General features: G+C 41.1%; 1 protein-coding gene across 3 annotated transcripts in view; it reads left to right on the plus strand.

The window, feature by feature from the left end:
* LOC147253006 (mannosyl-oligosaccharide 1,2-alpha-mannosidase IC) overlaps positions 1-21,906 on the plus strand; it is a 182,832-nt gene that overhangs the window by 79,264 nt on the left and 81,662 nt on the right. For 2 of the 3 annotated variants that reach the window (XM_086217979.1, XM_086217980.1), the window contains exon 2: positions 7,058-7,154. In XM_086217979.1, coding sequence (XP_086074105.1) covers positions 7,058-7,154 — 97 coding nt within the window. Of the gene's footprint in view, positions 1-5,311; positions 5,402-7,057; positions 7,155-21,906 lie in introns of those variants that run through there. The other variant, XM_086217981.1, reaches the window with a different exon arrangement.

Raw genomic sequence — 21,906 nt, forward strand, 5'->3', positions numbered from 1 at the left:
TAGTGATGTGTTCAACATTTAAGAAAACATCCTGGTTTGGGTTAAAGTTGTTAAACTAGCAGTTGAAACTGGATTTGATCCCTGCTGCAGACTTTTTCCTTTTCACACCACCTAAATCATCTCTCTCCCACCATTGCTTCTGTCATAAAGGCTGATGAGAAATGTGTTTTTGGTGAAGAATCAGTTATATTACACCTGTCATGTGTGTAAGAATGAGGTTCATGTCAACTCTTTTTTTTTTAAGGCCAATGGGCAGCATACAACAGAAAACTAAAAAGCCTCACTAGTTCCCCCTGGTGGCTGTGATGTAAACTGTCACCCAAAAAAACATGAGATCCAAAAACGATCCTTTTTTTCATTATTTCCACTCATTCTTCCATGATTTCACACATGACTCACACGCTCGGTATCAGCAGCCTCATAGTCACTGGCTCTGATTATGCACCGGGGACCGCTTGTGGAAACCGTGCAGCCACGGAGGCTGCGGATGTGGATCCAACACACTCGCAAACCCAAAGAAAGGTTGATAACAGCCTTGAATTAAAAAAAAACAAAACACATATTCACCGAAGACAAGACATCTTGTACTTCAAGTGTACTGAAATCAGAGCTCGTGTCAAACTGAAGGGGTTCAAGTTGTATAACCCTTCTTTGTAAGGTTGAAGACATTCAGACCACTTAAATTATTTTTTTTCGTGAAATATCAAGGAACCACAATTTTCATTAAAAGTGTGCAAAAAAAAAAATACTGCAGGATTTCTTTGCTCTCCTATTTTGTGAAATATTTGTCCGATTGTGGTATTTCATTTCCTCCTGAGGGGTTTTAATAATCCTTTTAGTAATTAAATTGTAATCACCGATGCAACCGCTCGTGTCACTTTCATGTTCTGGTTGATGGAGCCTCCTCCAGCCTGTGGTCAGCAGTGTGTGACGTCCGACCTTCACTCCTGCTGTTGGCGTGTTGTATCCTGTTAGATCCCTGATTCATTTTAATAACTCGCTTTATGTTCAGTTATAGATCTTCCCTACGCTAAAACCAGCCAGTTAGTTTGAACAGAGAACACCCGGAACACTGTCAGATCTTTTTTTTGTGCCCCTGGACAATAAATATTCATCCGGATTCTTCCCCCAGAGAAGGAGATTTGGGGGCGGTGTGCTTTGCTGCAACTGCATGTATTGATTAGTGGTCTGACCCTGATTCTCCCACACTTTGACCTGCCGCTGGGGTGCAGAACAGCGTGGATGTGTAAACACAATCCCAAATATCTGTTTGTCTCCACTGGGATGAAACATCTTCACCGCGTGGCAAGAAGCTGAGCTAAATATCCACATGTTGCTCGAGGAAGAAAACAAATCTTCGTACGGCACACAGAATCACTCTGCCTTGGTTTCCTGTTCAGACACATCCAGGAACAATTTTCAAATTTCATTTTAAGTTCATCTATTGAACGTCGAGAGCGACGCTCATCTCTGTTTCTCAGATGTCATGACCAGCAGGATGAAACCCATACATTCTTTTAAGTTCACAGTAGTATAAACCAGCAGAAAAGCTCCAAATTGGCACATTTCAGAAGCTGGAACTATGTAGCTGTTCCTTCTCCAGCAACCAGCAGCACGATCGATTGTCTACCAGCTGATGCAGTAAAGTTTGTCCAGCACTGGATAATAATTGTGGGTCCGGTTCTCCCCTCCAAACAGCCACAAGGGCATTCCAGATTCAAGGTTCATCTGAACAGGTAACTGGCGGATAATTCAGGAGTGGGAGGCAGCTCACAGACATATTCTTAAAGTTTCTCACAGGATTGGAGTCTCCCCCATCTTGAATAGTATTTCAATTTATTTCCGACTTGATTATTTCTAGTGTGAAAGGAGCAGTGATAGAATATGGAGCAGAAACCAGGAACAGCCAATGCGAGCACATGTTGTTGTTGTTGTAAGTTAAAAGTGCAATGGATAACATTTACACCTCCCGGCCAGGAGGTGTCGCTCTCACTCCTGCTGCACTAATCTACTCAACTGGCTGCCAGACAGACAAATAATATGGTTTATGTGGTTTTAACACATTTCGTGATGTCACACACAAACAACAACCGCACAAACCTGTCAGGGGCCAACATTTGCTAGCCTGAGCAATGGCTACTGTTAACAACAGTTAGCTTACCTGACCAACAGCAAAGCGGCCACCTTAACGTGGCCTTTCAGCCTTTTGGTCTTTCAGCTCAGAACGGCATAGAAATACTGCCCCAATCTCGACCCTCATCTTGCCTTGACCTTTGTTGGTCCGACAGTCGTTGAGATGGATAAAGGAATGAATCCTTTGTTTGTCAGCCGTTTCTCCAGGTAATCCAACACCTGGAAACGTCTGAGCTCCTGCAGTCGGTGACAACACGTAGCTAACACATGATATCATTGTGTTTGTGCTCATGGCTCAGAGATCCTCAACCGTGAGTCTGACAACTTGTTGGACTGTAAACATGAATTTTTGGACCAGAAAAAAAAAAAAAAAAGTGTTTCGATAATGATTTCACCACTGCAACATTTACTTCAGGCACCTTTCTGAAAGTTCCCAGATGTATGTTGTTGTTTACTTCAGTTTGTCTCTACAACCTTTAAATAATGGAGGGAAAAAACAAAGAATGCTCATCAGATAAACTAATTAACAGTGGCGAGTGATTCGAAACAAATCATTCGTTTAAAATCTCAAATATTTTTGCCCTCACGGTTTCAAGCCCTTAAATTCTCCATCGGCCATCTGGCTGCTCGATAGTTTCCTCAACATTTATTTGATGATGGTCATTAAGTTAAGCCTCTTTTTCAGCCTCCATCACACTATTTGATCATTTCTGCAAAGGCGGTGCAGAATATAATGTTTAATGTCTTTCAAAGAGATGAAAAGGGACTGAGTTTCTAGCATTCATCAAATACCACATTCTGTGCAAATACCTTTCCTTATTACTTTTGTTATTCTGCTTTAAAAGCGCTGAAGGAGTGAGACAGGCTGGCATTATAAAAGATGGAGTATGTTTCAAGTAAAAGCTGAGATATTTTCTGGTTTCAATCTGCGAGCTGGAACATTCTGCCTCGCACACTCACTCACTCACTATTTAAATTCTTCCAACATTTTGTGAAAAAAAAGGGGGGAAAAAAAATAGAAAATCTTAAGTGTACATAGTCGCGACTACTCATTGGAGTAGAGAGATTCTTTGGTGCTTTTCCTGTTAGTCATATTCCGAGCTTGTTTTTCCACTTTCGCTTTCCGGGCTCGCCAAAATTGTTTTTTTTTGTTTTTTTTGTTTTTTTTTCTGTTAGTAAATGGAAAGAGATTTGTTTAAGATGCTGCTCTCTGCAACCCAGCCTCACAGTCTACATCAAGAATAAGAGCGATAAAGCTGATAAGACGTTGTTCTTTTCTGCTCCTTAAGTGTTTGTCAGTACTCGCTGTGTCACGTGTGTCGCACCTCCAGCGCCAAATAACAAATGAGACTGGCACAGTCGCTTGAAAGAAGTGGACGAGAACATGATTCACCTGTAATCAAATCTCTGCTCCCTGACCCCGAGTTGCTGTGGTCCTCACTTTAAACTCTTTTAACAAAACAGTGGTGAGAAATACCTGGAAATCTCTCTTCTTTGAGGTGTATAATGAGATTTTTTAGGGTTAGGTGATTCTCAACTGTATTCCTTGTCAGAGGTAATGGGATTCATGTTGAGCGAGGAGTCTCGTGTGTAGTACAAGAGATGAGCCTGTTTCCTTGTGAAGCCCAGAGAGGAGAAACAGTCGCATCCCGGCTAATCTTTCCATCTTTGCAGCTGATTGCGGGAAGGAACACGCTCTTTTGTCTTCCATGTTTTATCTCACTGAAGAGATTTCATGGGCGTGTCATTGTTGAAGTTTTATTTCAAGAATTGAGGACATCATACGTACACAGGGTGTCGAAAACTTCTTCCAAAATCAATATTCTCTCCCCAAAACACGCAAGAGCAGCCGGAACTCTAAACCTGAACCTGAGATCTATTTTTGCTAATTATGCCAAAACAAAACCTTTGGGTGATGTCACAGAGGCTTTTTATCAGTTTATAGTCCTCAAGAGGACAAAACCATAGAACTAGGAAGGTAATTCACCATAAAAACTTGATTTGAGGACCACTGCGGAGCCCTCCCCCTCTGCAACATGTTTGGAGTGAGAGGAAAAAAAAACAAAACATGCCATCTCTCAAACTTTATGAAACGTTGTCAATACTAGCACAGTCATCACACAGTTTTATCTGGAGCCACGAATGCTGTCTACCCACAGCCCTCTAGCTTTTTAGATGGCCCAGAGAGCAGATCGCTCCCTCGGCATCTGCTCCAGCACGTTTGGAAACTTTGGCAGTGAACTCTCCATCACTTGACCTGTGAACCCTGTCTGTCACGCCCTCAGTTGAGTGCTGTGGCTCAGGCATAGCGAGAAGTCAGGAGACTGAGGGTTATTCAACAGGGTTGCTGTTTTTTTGTTTTTTTTTTCACTTTGAAATCTTAACACACCATTCCAATTTATGTTTTTGACTTTCAATTCAAATGTAAATTCTAATTAAGAGCATTCACTTACAGCCTTAATCCTCACTGAACATGTCCGTCTCTTTTTTTGTTTTGATGTATAATTCTTGATTTGATGATGTTGAAGGATCTGATTTCCATCCATCCATCCATTTTGTACTGCTTATCCTGTTAAGGGTCAGGGGGGTGGAGTCTATCCTAGCACCCTTCGGGCGAGAGGCGGGGTTCACCCTGGACAGGTCACCAGTCCATCACAGGGTCAACGCATATTGACAGACAACCATTCACACTCACAGTCACACCTATGGTCACTTTAGAGCAGTGGTCCCCAAACTACGGCCCGCCCGCCTCCACATTTGGCCCGGCCCCCTGAGCAATACCAGAGATGCATTTTGATTTTTTTTCCATATGTGTATTTGTATTTGATAATAAAATTGATAACTAGCTATTAACTATTCTCATTATTAACTATTAAGGCGTGTTCACTTGGGGTGCAACGATTAGTCGACGTTGTCGACAAAAATCGATAATAGAAATCGTCGACAATGAATTCCATCGTCCACTATTGTCGCCAGACGCGTTTTTCCAACAGAGTGAGGCATCCCGCTTGATCACGATCTCTGCCGAGAGTCGCTCATGCGCAGTAGCGTCTCTGTCTCTGAGCCGTAACATACAGAAATGGCGGCGTCAACATCAGGTACGCGCACCAAAACTTCTCAAGTTTGGTGGCATTTTAGCCTGGATACGGCGAATAAAAAGACTACTAGCAAAGGTTGCAAAGCAGACCGTGCGTGTCATGACGGGGATGCACGAACATTTAAAGAAGCCCGTCGGGCAGTTGAACGAAACGGAGTCTGACTCGTCTCGGTGAGATTCAAGTAACATCCAAGCCAATACTGTTTTTATGACACACATTGTACATTTTATAAGCGTGTTTTTGCTATAAAAGAGAGCTCTAGCGTTATGCCAGGCTGTGCCTGACAAACGTACTTTAAATTAATAAATGTTCAAAAAAATATGTATTTTTCATTGTACCGTCTTTCTTGTTTATTATCATTGTCACATAATTAAATCAACTTCAGTCTGAATTTAAGAAAAAAAAATTATAATTATCTGATCAGTCGACTAATCGTTTCAATAGTCGGTGACTAGTCTGCTATTAAAATAGTGCTTAGTTGCAGCCCGAATGTTCGCACCAAACGCAACGCGAATTCTCACGTCACTTTATTCGTGCGAATTTGATCTGGATCAATATGTTCATGTTCGCGAATACAGCGACGCTAACATTCACATTGCCGTTTGGTGTGAACACACAGTCAGTTAGTAACTATTTCATACACGCACAGAGCGTGATATTCTATTCCACCCTTCTGCAGTCTGTGCCCCTATCTGGCAACACTCAGAAAAAAATCCTAGACCCGAACCCAGAGAGGGTTATTGGGTAGTGTCATTCTAGATTTCCTGACTTTTTGTCTGTGAAGAACCCAGAGACGGTTATTTGGTTGTGTGGCTTTCTGGAAGACAATCCATTTTTACATTTTTTAGGCAACCCCATGATCGTCACACTTTTTCTGTTACAAACTGACCCCGGCCCCCCATCAGAGAAGGGGAACGTTATGTGGCCCTCACAGAAAAAAGTTTGGGGAGCCCTGCTTTTGAGTATCAGTCAGCCTCTTGAGGTCTTTGGACTGTGGGAGGAAGCCGGAGTACCAGAGAGAACCCACACAGGCAGAGGGAGAACATGGAGACTCACACAGAAAGATCCCGTGCTGGAGCCGGCGTCAAACAAATATGTAGAATTACCTGTTTGCCTGCACGGCTCCTTCCTCCACAGAGACGTTTTGAAGGATGATGATTTTAAATGATGGGAATTCGCATCTTGTCTCTCATCTTCTTTTATGTTCTTCTGTCTTTTGACAGCACCTTTGAAAGAACATTTCTTCTGAGTGATTGTCCCAAAATTGTCTCTTGTATACAACTGAGCTGTGAGAAAATGTATTCATTGAGTGATGTTTACAACTGCCAAAAAAGTAGAAATGAACTTTACGTTTCTGTTTATTGGACAAACATACAGCAACATCACCTAAAGTGCTGCGAAGGTAATTGTAGCTGCATGTTGCTGCAGGCAAAGATGCATTGCTCAACTTGGAGATTTTCAACTGGAAAAAAAGAAAAAAGAAATTCTTTCATGCCTTGGCTGTCGTGCTCTCAATTTTCTGTATCAAAGACAAAATGCCTCTACAAATCACATTTAGATCACTAGGAGCAGATGAAAGGAGCACAGAGCATCAATTTCGTAACGTCTTATCTTAACTAACTGATTAAATGTGCTCCTTGACAACTGAAAGCACAGAAATCTTAATTTAAGAGCAGCTCCTGCTCATATTGCTTAATGGTATAGCGCGTGTGTGATAATTGCCTGATCAATAATCTATCATGTTCACCGCCTTCAGCGAGAGACATTTAATCACATCTGTGTTTGGGTTTGTTTCCTGACCACTGCGGCTGCGTTCTGTGTTGCAGATGATGAAGTTTGCCTGGGACAATTACAAGCAATACGCCTGGGGCAAGAATGAGCTGCGGCCTCTGACGAGAAACGGCCATATTGGCAACATGTTTGGTGAGTATCAACGCAGTAAAACCAGAAAGGTCATGTTTTCAAGACCTGTTGACCTTTTTCGTCTGGAAAATGTCTCATCAACAAAGCAGCGCGAAGGAGGACAGACAATGTCACGGGGAGGTGCTCTGATGGTGCGAGGAGCTGTTCGTAACTGAACAGTTTTGGAAGCTTGTTATATAAGCACGATGAGATTTATTCAAAATAAATTTGTCACTTTTACAATGCCATTCCAAAATATCCCTGTAAATCATGAGGGCTACATTGGGGCTGTCAGTACTTTTGCTGCCGGATCAGAAGCGCTACAATCTGTCCCTCCATTCCACTTCTATACAGAAGCTCAGGTAAACTGCGGCACAACACTCCCTCTTCAGACGCGTGTGAATGGGGCTATTCAGCACTTTGACCAGTTCTTTTCGGGAGAAAAGGCTACAGTTTTCCTGCACGAACTCCCACGAGCTTTTGCAAATTTTATGTAGAGTTGGTTGCGACAGGAGTGGCTTTGCACATACTCGTCAGTTATTTTTTTGGGTGAGTTTTTAGGAGCTGCAGTAGTTATTGGAGGCTCAGCAACGCGCAGGTGTTAATTTTGGCAAACAATTCAATTAACTCAAATGAATTTTTCTGCAACTTTTCCATTTCCAGGTTGCATTAACGCAATGAATGTAATCAGGAAGAAAAGACGTACTTCCTGCAGGTGTGTTGTAGAGAGAGTTGGATTAAGTTTGATGATCATTGGGGAGAATGTGATACTGCTTAATTGTGTTGGTGATGCTGGGGATTTCCCTGAAACTACTGGAGGTTTTATTTGTTTGCAACTGCTTTTTCTTTGTTATTCTTTTAACTTGAAATGTCTTTTGTCTTTTTTTTTTTTGCAACTGCGGTAAAGAGCAATTACTTTCTTGAAGGTTATTCCTGAGATACCAGAGCAACGCTCTGTTAATGAGAAGAGTTTCGTGAAGTTTTATTTTCATGAAGCTGGTTTTCTGATTGACAGTAGACCTGGCAGTTGAAAAGGAGGAAAAACACTTGAACAAAAAAGTTAAAGTTAAAAAAGCTGAGTTGCCGGATCTTTACAGCCTTGTACAAAAGGAATAATATGCTGAATAACATCCGCTACCAAAACCCTTTCTCTATTTTTAACTGACAGACAAAAGGTTACATGTCGCACCGGTTTGTGCCTCAGTGAGCTTTTGTCACCATGTCTTCCTTAACTTTCAATCGGCATGGGGTGCTGCTGCTTCCTCAGCCTCTAATTGGAGGCAAATCTGATGGGGTCTTCGGGTGTCCTGCAGCAGAGCATATCAGTCGGTTCACACTGCTGAGCCAGAGGGAAATCCCGCAATAAAGCTCTTAATAAATGCGGATCAGCTCTTCATAAGTCTCGGACGGGTAACATCTTCCATACCTGAGGTCTTCCTCCATCACGTCTGCAGGGATTCAGGATTATTAAGGCGGTGATGCAAGCTTCCTTGAACATACAGTTTGTGTTTCCTCCGCTGCTTTTATGCCTCCCAGGTTCCTGAGTTAGGGAGAAGCTCCTTTGAAGCACTGTCCTTAAATCCTGTGACAGGTGTAATATTTTAAAGCTTCCAATCCAGGATTATTTTGTGATGAAATTATAAAAAGAAACATATCACTCAAACCCTGATTTTGCCTGAAGCTTCTAGCTGCTTTTTGACAGTTGGAGCGTCTGTCAAAAGATACTGATCCACTCAACCAATATAAGCTGTTACAGAACATGAAGTCTTTTTTTTTTTTTTTAATATAAAAAAAAATCACCATTGTAAAATATGACCGTACCATTAAAATATATGAACCAATTTTTTTTTTTCTCTTCATCTTTAATTCCGTGATATGTTTTATTGTTTTAGCAACGCTCCCTTGACTCATTGTGATTTTCATCCTGGTTGTGGGCGTTCATTTAAGTCTTGAAATTATAAAAGAAACAACGTGTTTCATTTCCATTCTATTTTTGTGATCTCAATTTGCAACGGCAATTTAGTTTGAATGTGGTTGAAGTTATTTTCACTTGAAATTGTTGTTGACAAGATAAAGAATGTTGAAGCTCATTTTCAAGTTTGGTTTCTGCACATTTTTGGAGGCAGCAGCTGAACTTATTTAAGGGGATCGTCTGTAGGGGGCGCTGCGTGGTTGCCACCTCCTGATTGTGTTGTGAGGGTATGACTTTTCTTTCGTGGTGTTGCACAGGGAGGAAGCGTGACTCCACAATAACGACCAAAAAGTCAAAGTACACAATGAGAGCTTCCCAGTCTCTGTGTACATGCATGCGAGGAATGAATAAGTATGTAATAAAACGTGTTATTTTCTCCACAGTAGATAGAATAATGATGCCGTTGGGGCGAAGGTTGCTCATAATGGATAGTGCTGTACTCACCCTCTTGCTGCTAATTGCCATCTTCGGCTGTGCAGCCCAGCTCTCCACTTAGCAGTGTACCTTAATGCAGATCAGACTGATATGCTAGCAACAAACACAGGAAGAAAATAATTCTGTAGCACTGCTGAGAAATAGTTGAGTCGAAAAGAGTTGGTGGGGGGTGGGGGGGTGGGCAACAACAAGATTCCTCAATTCAGTATGAATAATCCCATAAGAAAATGTGGTGTGTCTCAATGTAACACTGCCGTCAACTTTATCTGTGAGATAGCAAGCCAGAGAGAAAGATGCAAAGAAAGAGAAGTGAGAAGGGGCATCATGCTAGCTGGTAAATGTCACATCCTGAAGGGTGGTGCAGGAAGCCGGGTATGAAATTGGATGCTGTGTTCTTTAATTTAATCTCAAGAGTAAACAGAGTTGCGGCATGATTGGATCTACAGTTAGCTTTCACGTCTGAAGCTTGTCAATATGCGGAGAGTGGCCAGGACCTTCCTGCTGCAGAGCAACATATTTTACACTGATGTGGATCCTCCCACCCTTCCTTTCGCGCAACTTCATTGTAATCTTCTGTGAGTCTTTCTCTTAACTCCATTCCTTTTTAGTTTAACTGTAATCCTCCTCTTCTTTCTTCTGTTATGACCCCCAAGGCTGAAAATGTCTATGGTCTTTTTTTTCCTCAGCCAAGTTGGATGAGAAGTACTTTCTTCTCCTTTTTTTTTGTTTCTGCCATTTAAACCACGAGTATATCTTTAGAGCTTGTTAAAAGTTCCTTTCACTCGGGGCAATTAGAAAGAGAAAACTGGTCTATTTACAGTACTTTTAGCAATTCAGCCTCATTGTAAAATAAGTGGAGTTCTTACAGCGAGAACATAGAAATCCATTTAAAAAATTAAGATAGGCCAGTTCATCCTGTTCCCTTCCATTTTGTATTAAAATGTGATAAAAAGAATGCTTTTTTTTTTTTTTTTTTTTTTTTTTTTACATGTAAACCTCATATACATAGATGGTTAGATGTATTATTGGGATGCTGTTGAGTCAATCATGTGTCAATGACACGTGTATTTTGTTGCAAATCTACATGAAGCCTTTTGAATTCATCAGATTAACAGGTTCATCGTGTCACGTTTCAGCTCTCCCAGGATATTCGAGGAGGTCAAGGGAGATGAGGTCACGTTCTTATTCAGCGTGATTAGAAAAGCCATTTGCTTTGTTTGCATCTGCAGAAATCCTCATCAGTTTGTATACAATACGGCGGATGCACATGCACTTGGTCTCTGAGGAGAGCCGCTGCGGTTGCTCCTGAAATGTTATCTCAGTGAGTATAAACGGAGTGGAAAAGGTTTCAAGGGTTTGGACTGGCAGAAGTAGAAGTTGGAAGGTTGCAGCTGAAATATTTGATGTTACACAGTGACTTACCTTAAAGATGTGCTTGGATGTAATTGATAGGCTATTGCAACTCCTGAGCAGATGACCTTTCACTGCAGCACAGAAAAAAAAAATCCCTGGATTAATTATGATTTTGTGTTATTTTGCTAACGCTATTAACCCTGGCTCCTCTGCTGTTTTGCCAGACTGACCTCATTCTAGTGACTGAAAGGGCTGCACTTTCTATTCAGGACTAAAGTGTTGAGGTCACGATCCATGTTTTGAAATATATTTGGATGGATGGATGGATGGATAGATAGATCTTCCTCCCTATAGCTATTCTTGCATATCTTTGTTTCTGTTTCAATATGTCAGCAGCATTAAAGTAGTTAAACTACTTATATACAGATAATATCCACGAGATATCAGAAGAAAATCTAATATCACGCATCTCTATATGATCTAGGAAGTATATTTTACTCTCTTTAACATTACAGATGGATTTTTGACACTTTCATTGATTTTTCAGGAGCCATTTCATTGCCTTTCATCATACATATACCACTGAGCTGGCAAAGCAGTTTCATGCCTCTGTGTGTCTCTTGGGGAGCGTTTAGGAGCCTGCTGATGTGACTGATAGCTTTCCAGGAGTTACCAGACTACATTGATTTTGTGTGTGTGTGTGTGTGTGTGTGTGTGTGTGTGTGTGTGTGTGTGTGTGTGTGTGTGTATGTGTGTGTGTGTGTGTATTGAGAGGGCAGAGCCCGACAATATGAATATGTTATGTTGGTATAATTGCATTATTACACCTGAAGATGTACTTCACCAGGGACCAGTTCCAGCACCGTGTCACTGGTGTGACAATAATGACAGTACATCACACCTTCTTGTGAGATACTGGTGATATTTTGATGGAGGTCAATTTATATTCTCATTATTATTTTCAATATTCCAGAAATCCTCAGTAGTTTCCGTGGTGACGAACTCAGTGGAAGGTCAATTGGATGTTGATGAAGAGTCTGTCAAGTTCCCACTGGTAGAAATACTGAAGTAGTTTTGTGAAAATTACTGCAAAACAGCAACTTTGTCTGTCACATGTAGCAGATAAATTAGAGTTGAAGTAAGAAAAATAACAGAAGTTTTGTGAAGAGATTTTTTTCCAGCAGGATGGCGGTGAAGTCGAGGGCATGATGTTGCCTGTTGAGCGTTCTTCGACAGCCTGTCTATTTCTCTTTACACCTCTGTATCGCCACTTTTGCTGTTTATTCCAGTTCATCTTGTTAGTTTTTTTCTTCAAAAGCTCCTTGTCAGAAAGATCTTTGCGCTTTTAGCATCACCTATAATCTGGTATGGAGACAAGTGATAGACGGGGAGGTGTGAGAGGTTGAGGGAATGGCATTAGCACCCTTTAATCGTGAAGACCGATCGCTCGGAGCAATGGGAGACGTGGAAGATATTAAGAGCTTTTTAAGACATCAAGCTGTCAGGAAAAGACCTAACTCCCATGTGTAGGTATGAGCAGTTTTAAAAGAGTGTGGGAAAGATGCAAAGTTATTTTGGGACACTTGAGACACGAGACTTACAAGCCTTAGCCCTCAGCGCAGTGAATTATTCTGATGTTTGGCTACCAGAGCTCTTGTGCCCTAGTTTTATAGTGGAAAGCATTAAGTAAAAGTATCAGTACTGACGATTTCAGCTTATCTTCAAGTGAGTGCAACTCTAATTCTTGCACTGAAACGATTACGTTAAACAGAACCGGCGCGTTATCGACCTGAGATGATAAAAGTAGCACACGTTGATGATTGGCTGGAGGAAAAGATGCTGATCACGAGCGATGCGATTCTAAAGTCATTACTCCAGTTCCGGCAAGCTTAGATAAGCAAAGCTACTTTGTTTTCTGAAGTATAATTAAAGTATAGCAATAGTTGGCTGGGATGTATCCAATACTTTACTTCAGCTAAACCAGGTTACTGCAGAGATTTGTGCGACTTGTTTGGGTTGCGTTCGCCACCGTGTAACTGAAACCAAATCAGGTCTGACAGATTGTTTATGTTATGAATCTTTTATCACAGGAGCCCTATACGCATGGCTGTTCCCTTTTATCTGAAAAGAAAGGCGGTTCAGGCGACTCCGTTGAGAAGGAGGAAGGTCCGTGGCTCTTGGATACTTTTCTGTTGTTTGGTTGCCACGCTGGGAAAAATCTTGAGAATGAGTCTCTCAAGTGAACTCTGTCCATTCTTGATAGCTTAGATATATTTTATTTCCTCTTTTGGCAGCCAGAAGGTTGTGGAAGGAAGATTCATTGGCCTTACCTCTTGTAAAAAGGGTTTGGAATAAAGCTCTTAGATCTAGTGGCACAAAAAGCTCTCAGATCCTCCCAAATGGACATAGACCCAAAGAATAAATCCTCCTTTTTGTGTTGCTGCACTGCACTCAAGAAGAAGATGAAATGCAAAGGTCGCTTTTCAGATTTGCTTTGTGATAGAAATCACCCTGGACACCATGTTGGTGTTATTGTTGGGAAAGAAACTGAAATCTGTGAATTCGGGAAAAGTATTTGTGGACCGATTTTCAGATTTTGCAAAGGATATCTTTGTGTCTGTATGCCAGATTAAACATAATGTTGGATTGCCACTGAAATAAAACAAGGGAATGTATTACATTTACCGTAGTTCCAGATCCAAATCTGGAAAAATTGATATAATTTAACATTTTGAGTCACAACTACAGTATGTAATCGTTTGACCTAACAAACACTGGGGGGACTCACTGATCATGATATCTTCGCACTGACTTAATTTATACACGTCTGTCGTGTAGCTACTAATATAGAGACATATTACCACCATATTGTTGCTGAGATGATGGGTTTGATTGAGTTTTAACAGGTTTGTTATAGTTTTTTTCCTCTTCCCAGACCTATTCTTACTCAGTAGAATGAAAGAACGTGGTTTGACGGATACATTTTCAGTCTGGTCATTTGGTTTTAACAGTATCTTGCTCAAGCACATTAGATTTGGAGGATTTTGAAGCCTTGCCAAAAGTTTGCAGGCTTTTATTTTGTAATGTAAAGCAGCTATGCCACGAAGGAGCACCATTTGAGTTAATGTAGAGTCACGTCTTGTTTCTTGAGCCATTGTTAATGTGAAAAAAAAAATACTACCGTAAGTTGTTCATCTTCAAGAACCTAGTATTCAATATTTACATGGGCAATATTATTTGGCAAACTTATACTTTTGTATCAGTGTGAACATGAAAGAAGTTGACGACTCCTTCCAGATGCACAAGATGCCCTCAGGTGTCTCACACTCATTACGCCCCCCTCAGATGTCATTATCTTCTTTCTTTTGACACCACCAACTACAGTAATTTCCCATTCTTATTAGAGTGCTCATGTACTATATCCCTTTCATCGCCTGCTCTGAAGTGAGAAACCAACCACTCCCAGAGCCTAAATGAAGGATTTAAGCGATGTTCATCTCCCTGTGAACAACGTCATTATGTGGGTCACTTACTGAAGCACATGACACATGAAATGCCAAGTCCAAACCAGGTCTCACAGATGGCAGGGGCAAGGCTTGTGATGTGCTGAAAAAAAAAAAACCCACACACACACAAAGAAAAACAACAACAACAGGATATTACAGAAGGTGTCATAGCCTCCCCACCCTCACTCCAAAATAGTTTCATCATCCTATGGCTCTTGCTTGGATTGGTCTCATACTTGCCTCTTTCAGCACATGGAAACATGTTGTCCCCTTCCTTTTATGTTCTAATTTTATAAACCTTTTTTTTTTTTTTTTCCCTCCCTCGTGTTCCAGTCCCTTGGCTTTGCTCTAATTTCTCTCCACATCCCAGGAGGTGCAATTACAGAGCAGAAGGTCACCATTTTTTTGGCAGAGAGTTGTCCTGGAATACAAAATGAGCAACTTTCACTGGCACAGACTGAATCCCTCACCTTTCCTCCAATGGCGTCCCAGGGGATCATTTAAAACCGGAACTGTTTATTAGACAATCCTGAGGGCTCTTCGGATGATGTAAAGCTCTGCTAGGTGCTTTTTCATGATGGAGAGAGAAGGAAGGAGGAGATGGTTTGAAAACGTGATTTAGCTTGGATCAATGACCCAAATGATAAAGCGCTTGGTATTCATTATTAAGTCTCAAGCTGCAATTGAAAGACGAAATAAATGTTTTATAGAGTAAATAGGGGTCCTTATGGTCCTTCAATCGCCTTCATGTAGCCAGGGATTTGCACGAATTTGCCCTGTCATATATCATTATTAGGATCTTGGACAGCAAACAAAGCAGTGACAGGCCTTCTGGAGATATCTGCTGAGAGAGCATGTTTACAGACAATTTATAAGAGACTTAGATATGCACACACACGCATGCATAAAGATGCGCATAATGCTTTCAGGATTAAGTGGGATGAAACATCTTTCACTGGAAACTCCTCCCCTTTGTATGATCTGACAAACATTTTCATTAAAGGATCCAACTGGAAACCTCTTCCATTAACTGCTATCATCTCCTGCCCTCTTCAGTAGAGTAGACACGTTTTCCCCTCCCCTGCAATTACCAACTCGCGAGCCTGGCGCCTGGTATGTACCAGGGGCAACGTGAAGGTTAGAGAGAATGGGGAGGGAGTGGTAACATCCCCTGGGAAAAGGGTTAAAAGAAGGGCTACGCAAATGGTGCCTATCACCGCCTGTCACATTAGAGACACCAGCAGAGTGAAGGGTAGTTACTATACGCCCACTTCCCATTTCTATATCCCATAGGCCCCATCATTGTGAGGAAGAAATCATCATCTGTCTCCATAGCAACTAGAACCAGGTGACAAATCGCTATCTGGTCCGTCCCCCCATTGAAGAGCACATGTCAACCCTTAGAGCTCATACGGTTTCAAACTAAACCGCCTGACTGGACAATATGCGTATCATCATACTACAATTTCCTGCAGATTGAGTGTTGGGAGCCGTGCCGTACTTTTAATTTTCCAAATTGCTTCACCATCCGAATGAAGATAAACACATCATTGATTTAAAAACAAAATGTTCACTGCTGCACTTCATTGCTCTTCATTGCAAATTATTTGTTTTGTATCCGCCAGCACAAATGTGCAGACTAAGTACCAACACACCACGTTTTCCTGTATTAATTGCTGTTTCCTTTGTGCACACCCAACAACCTGCCACTTTTTTAAGATTTACTTACTGTTTTTGTTTGGTCGGATGGCGGAAAAGAGAAACTAATTTACTCTGCGTCCTCTGTACTCAAGTGGTTCCCCCTGCTTTGGTTGACTGAGAAGAGAGAGGTGACATTGTGCTGTTTGTAAAGTGATACCGACTGGAGGGAGAAGTATTTGTACACATCCAAAGCGGATGTTACGAGACAAGAGCTGAACATACAGTAAAAATAATGTCTGACGAATCTGATAATTGGTTCACTTTTTTATCGTTTTTCAAGCAAAAATGTCAACATTTTGCTGATTCTAGATTCTAAATTATTAGTATTTGGTGCTTTTTTTGGCATTCATGATAGGAAGTAAGTACTCTAGACTATTTGATGGATAAAAGAAGCTATTTTAACATCATACTTTGGTCTTTTGGATGAGCATTTGTCTAATTTTCCAGACTGTAAATTTGGAACAATTTGCATTTAAATGTGATGTAATCAACAATGAAAATAATTGTTAGCTGAGGGAACAACAGCCAGGAGAAAACAAGAAAATTAAAGATTAACTCGAATTTGACGTGAAGCTCTGCTATTCTTGATGGTTTTATGCAGATAAGTAAAAAAATAGTTTCAAACACTTGTGCTGAATGTCATAAGTAATTTCAACTGGTTTTAGAACAAGACATAACAATAATAAACCCCCTTATGCCTCCGTTCTTATCAGTGGCTCAAAGGTTAAGAATACCATTGACCTCAATAATATATAAAAAATGACGATTTACTGTGGAGCATTGAAGGAGCAGAAAGAGGAACCTGAGGTCAACATGCTGTCAGAGCAGGTTTGATCCCGCTCCATGTAACTGATGTCTCTGCTGCTGCTGCAGAAAACAATGACAGGAGAAATGAAAATAATGAAAACCTTTAGGTGATACAAAGAGCGTGACCTCCGATGACGCATCACTGCGTCGGGGATTTTCTGTGTTCTGTTCTGAAGCTTTTCCTGGCTGATCTTGTCAATGTACAAAAAGTTGAAGAGTATTGACAGGATTTATTCCTCAGTCCTCTGAATCGAACCTTGTGTCCGGGCGCACAAAGTCATTTTCTAGCAATAGAAATCAGAAATCAGAACAATAGGATAATGACAGTGACACCATCTCTCGTTATCATCGCCAGCAAATTTCTCCTCTTTCTCGGATTAGAACAAGGTCCCCTCAGTGAGCCCGTCATCAAGCCTTTGCTCAGGGATTAAAGCCAAGATGATGAAAAACTAGTTGCAAAATGTATGATGAAGCTGGAGGATTATAAGGGATTGTACTCAATTTTACTGTAACCATTCAGTCGCAGGCTGATGGATACATGGTTGAGAGTCGGATCCATCCGGGAGGAACCTTTCCTTCATGACGTTCCGCTCTGTTAGGATCCTCTGTGTTTATGTAATCTGTGATCGCCGTTCAGGCGACAGTGACGTAGTCTGGGAGTCACTCTGATGATGACGTCGCTGCAACCTGAGACATGCTGTTTGGTCTGTAGTAATCAGTGTTTGGCGTTTTAATCAAAAGCAATTCCTGCCAAGCTCTTAAGCTTGTGGCGGTTTTAGGGACTATTAATACACAGTATTTCTTTTTCCTCCCCCCCCCCCCCCCCTTTTTTAAGCATTGCCTCATTGCACACTGTCTCTCTTCCTGACATAACTGTCCATTTTTTTGATGATCAGATTTAAAAATGTTCACTTTTTGTCCTCAACAGCAATCCGTGTGCAAGATAACATTTAGTGTTTGTCGCCATGCTCGTTTATCCTTCACCAGCAACTTTTCTCGTAGCGAATTTCTCGTTTGAGTGATAACAGACTGTGTTTCACAGTGTTTCCTGCCGGGATTTCTGCAGCTCTCTCTTTATACAGTTTTGTTTTTTTCTATCACTGGTGACATACAGAGCAGAAATGTTTTTTGTCCTGCAGCGAGCGTCATTCCTTGAAGCATAAGACGTGGCTGTGGGAGTGCGCAGCAAAGACTTCGGACAGATTAGCAGCAGAGCATATTGACCTTCTTTCCTCTATTTTTCCTGTATGATCCTGCATTATGTGTGAGGCAGAAAGCTATCTTTTCCTGTCTCATGTCTCAGGTGTGAGTTGCAAATCACTGCTAGGTGTGGCTCGGGTTAACTTGGCTAACTCCTGACCAGAGTGGAGAGAAGGTGGTGGGAGAATGAATAAGTAAAATTGCGTGAAATGAATTCCTTTTGTTGTTGTATCCTGCCGCGAGGGTTGGGAGAACTTTCACACTGAGCCTGACAGTCTGGGCAACACTTCAGAGGAGGAGGTTATGAAAGATGCTAACAGCCCCCGGCATCCTAGAAACTGAGGAGGGTGACACTGCAATAAACAGAGGAATGGGTGTAGCAGTGAAATAGAAATTGATATTGAGTCAAGAGGACAAGTATTTTATATAGGCTGACTCATAATCCAAAAAGGACATAAAAAAATGCTTTCTTTGTAATTTAACTCTGAAATTACAGGTCAGGAAGCCACACTACATTTAAATGGACTTTCCTGTGGAACTCAATTTAAACATAAGTGCCAATTGGGATTTATTTGCAGTCAGACACCTGATGTCCTTTGGATCAATTGTTAAAGTGCATGAAGATCATGCTCATGTATTTAACATACAGCTCCTTAAATTCTGGTTCTTCCTCTGAATGAACGCTGGACTAAAAAATGTTGTAAAGTAAGGGCTTTTATTTCTTTTAAATGGCAGATTTAATTTCTCCAGCTGAAGGATGCTCTTTGTCAACAGGTATTCCGCCTCTCTGAAACTGATTTGGCTAAAAGCTAGAAAGCTGCATTCAGATGACATAAATTCTGGTACAATGAATGCAACACGCTGCTTTAGTTTTATCTCCTCAAGAAAGAAAAGATTAAGCTTGCAAGGTTACACCCCGACTGATTAATGTATGTGTATGGGTGTATATAATATGTATATTTATATGTGTATATATGTATATGTATCTAAATATGTATATAAATATACTGTGTATACACACACACACATATATATACACACATACAGTATAGAAATATATATCTACATATGTATGTATATATAGGTATGTATGTAAAAAAAAAAATTCTTCATTTTTGTTTGGATGGATTTAGCTGACTGATTTTACAACCGGCTGTCGCTGATAATTATATCTTTATCGGCTGCCTAATCATAGCTCCGAGCTGTAGCTCTTGTCTCCAATCAGATTTTGTGAGTTGACAAAGAATCAGATGTATGATTCCACCCCCCCCCCCCCCCACCCCCGCCCTCCTGTGCTGGAGGTTCTGATCAATGGCAGCAAGGCTTTTGGGACAGGGAGAATGTGAGGGGTTCGATAACACTGTGTGCGGTGTGTAATCTCATCTGAGGGGCTGTCGTATCAGACAGGGCTGCTGCACCGACATGCCACACTTTCCCAGAGTGGCAAATTAGATTGCTGCAATTAGATTGATGTGCGTCACGTTCTGAGCCTGGAACCTTTCTAATTATGTCTGGACAGTGTGCATTTGACATTTGTTTGTGATTCGATTTGTGTGTGTCAAGGTGTGTTGAGTGGCTCTCAAGTCTTTAATAGTTGATTGAGAACTCTTATAAAACAAGTCATGTCACTATAAAGACTACATCTATATTGTAAAATTCATGTGCAGTTACCACCAGCAATACAAAGTGCACTGCCAGTTAAGTCTCTATACAAATTTGGAGGGTTGCCTGAAAAGTTGTAAAACTCGGAAATTAAAATCGTCCATCCATCCATTTATCCATAGTACATTGCTTTTCCTGTTCAGAGCTGGAGCCAAGGGGGTGGAGGTTGGGGGGTGTTCACCCTGAATAGGTCACAGGTTCATCCCTCGACAACATAACTATCACGCTCACATTCACACCTACAGGAACCAGCCTTGTGTCAAGATTCGGAATACTTCCTTAGTCTGCTCACTGACTGCTTTTGAAGGTGGTCTGGTGACTTTCTTCAGCGGTATGACTGCATACGTGTCCTGGACCAAATTGCAGCGGACATTTGTACCGAAATGCGTGCAAAAAGCTGTGTGTTATCACGACTTCTGAGAAGATAAGATAAGATAAAGCTTTATTCGTCCCTCACTGGGGAAATTGGCACTGTTACAGCAGCAGAAACAGAGAAGTAGCTGCAGAAAAATCATGAAATCCACAGAAAGCATCAAACATCTTGGCTGGTTTGGTTTGTGAGGAACAGACTCTGCTTTTATTCATCTCTGCAGAATTTAATGAATATACGCTAATATAATATGTGCTGCTTGCGATGAAGACGGACTGTTGTGGCAAAATAATGCAGATTAAAAACAATTCAAACTGAGGAAGGTTTTTTTTTTCTTTTTTGCGTGTTGACCAGGGAAGGGAGACATCTGACCACAAATTTCTGTAGGAGACTCATGAGGTGACACATTTTAAAGGCCAGTTGTAAACACCCTCAGAGGAGCTGTCCACTTGTGATCAGAACACTGCGGGGGAATCAGGATGGACGATTGTACCAGGTCTGATTAGACCTTTAGAATCTCCAATTATCCTACATTGTTTCAGTATGTGGGAGGAAGATTGAGCACCCTGAGAAAACACACGCTGGAACAGGGAGAACAAATAAACATCATAAAGAAAGATGCCAGCCTGCAGGCATGTTCAGACCCAGGACCGTCTTGCTGTGAGGCGACCCCTGCACCACCCTGCTGCCAAAATTAAAATCAGTTCCACACAAAGCTTAATGCATCAAATCCTTATAAATATATTGAAAAAATCATCAAATGCAGAGATTAAACATTGACATGCCGTAAATATAGTCTTTTTGTCAAATATTGTTGCAGATTTGACATATTTTCTTCGACTCTGCCTCGAATGAATGTATTGATCTTTTTGGCCCTCCTCTGTCTTGATAACCATGTGTGGTTTTAGTAAAAGGCACGAAATATCATTACCACTTTTTCTGAAAAAATAGGAAAAGAAGAAATGAATAAACTGTACTTAATTTGCACCTTTGAAATTCTGTGACAAAACAGGAAACTTCTCTTTCCTTGGAGATCATCTTATACAATCAAACTCTTCGGAGAAGCTATTAAATTGACCTTGTGTTGAGCTTAGTTTCTAAGCTAGAAGAGAATGGATTTGAAATAGATTTTAAGATTTAGATAGAGGATACAGGAGCCGCTTTTTTGCATAAATAAATCCTCAGCTGAGTTCATAACAAGTCACAAGTCAGTGGTCCAGCTTGTTGTGTTCATTTCACTGAGAGCCGTTTCTATCCCACATCTCCTGCATCTTTCAGGGTGCTACATCAACGCCATACACTCAAACACAAAGGAATAACAACCGTGCATCAGCTTTCCTAAACCGTATATTATGAACCATGCTCATCTCAATAAACAGACCTCTCCAGAATCCAGACTATAGCATTTTATTCCACATTCATTATTATGTGATTTAGGAAGGCAGCAAAGCTTTCAAGATCAATTGCGTTCCTAGTAATCACATATTTGCAGTATTTCTTGAGACTGAATCTTCTCCAGCTTTATTAGAGAATGTAAAGTAGGTTGCTTGCACAATTTGTCCAGTGTAAAGAGAACAAATTGTGCAGACTTGGGGTGATTCAGTTGAACATGTCTAATGAGCCCCATGCATGCACTCTTGTTCTGTGAAGCTTTACCATGATAATCAGTGGGATTAGTTTCCGCCCCCTAAAACCTTCTTGTACGGCTTGGGCAAGATCTGACATAAGGATCCTGTATGTGCAGCTGCAGAAGAAGGTCTTTGCACC

The sequence above is a fragment of the Aulostomus chinensis genome, chromosome 11, assembly GCF_037954235.1.
Source record: "Aulostomus chinensis isolate RoL2024-O1b breed Wild chromosome 11, RoL_Achi_v1.0, whole genome shotgun sequence".
Taxonomy (NCBI): Eukaryota; Metazoa; Chordata; class Actinopteri; order Syngnathiformes; family Aulostomidae; genus Aulostomus; species Aulostomus chinensis.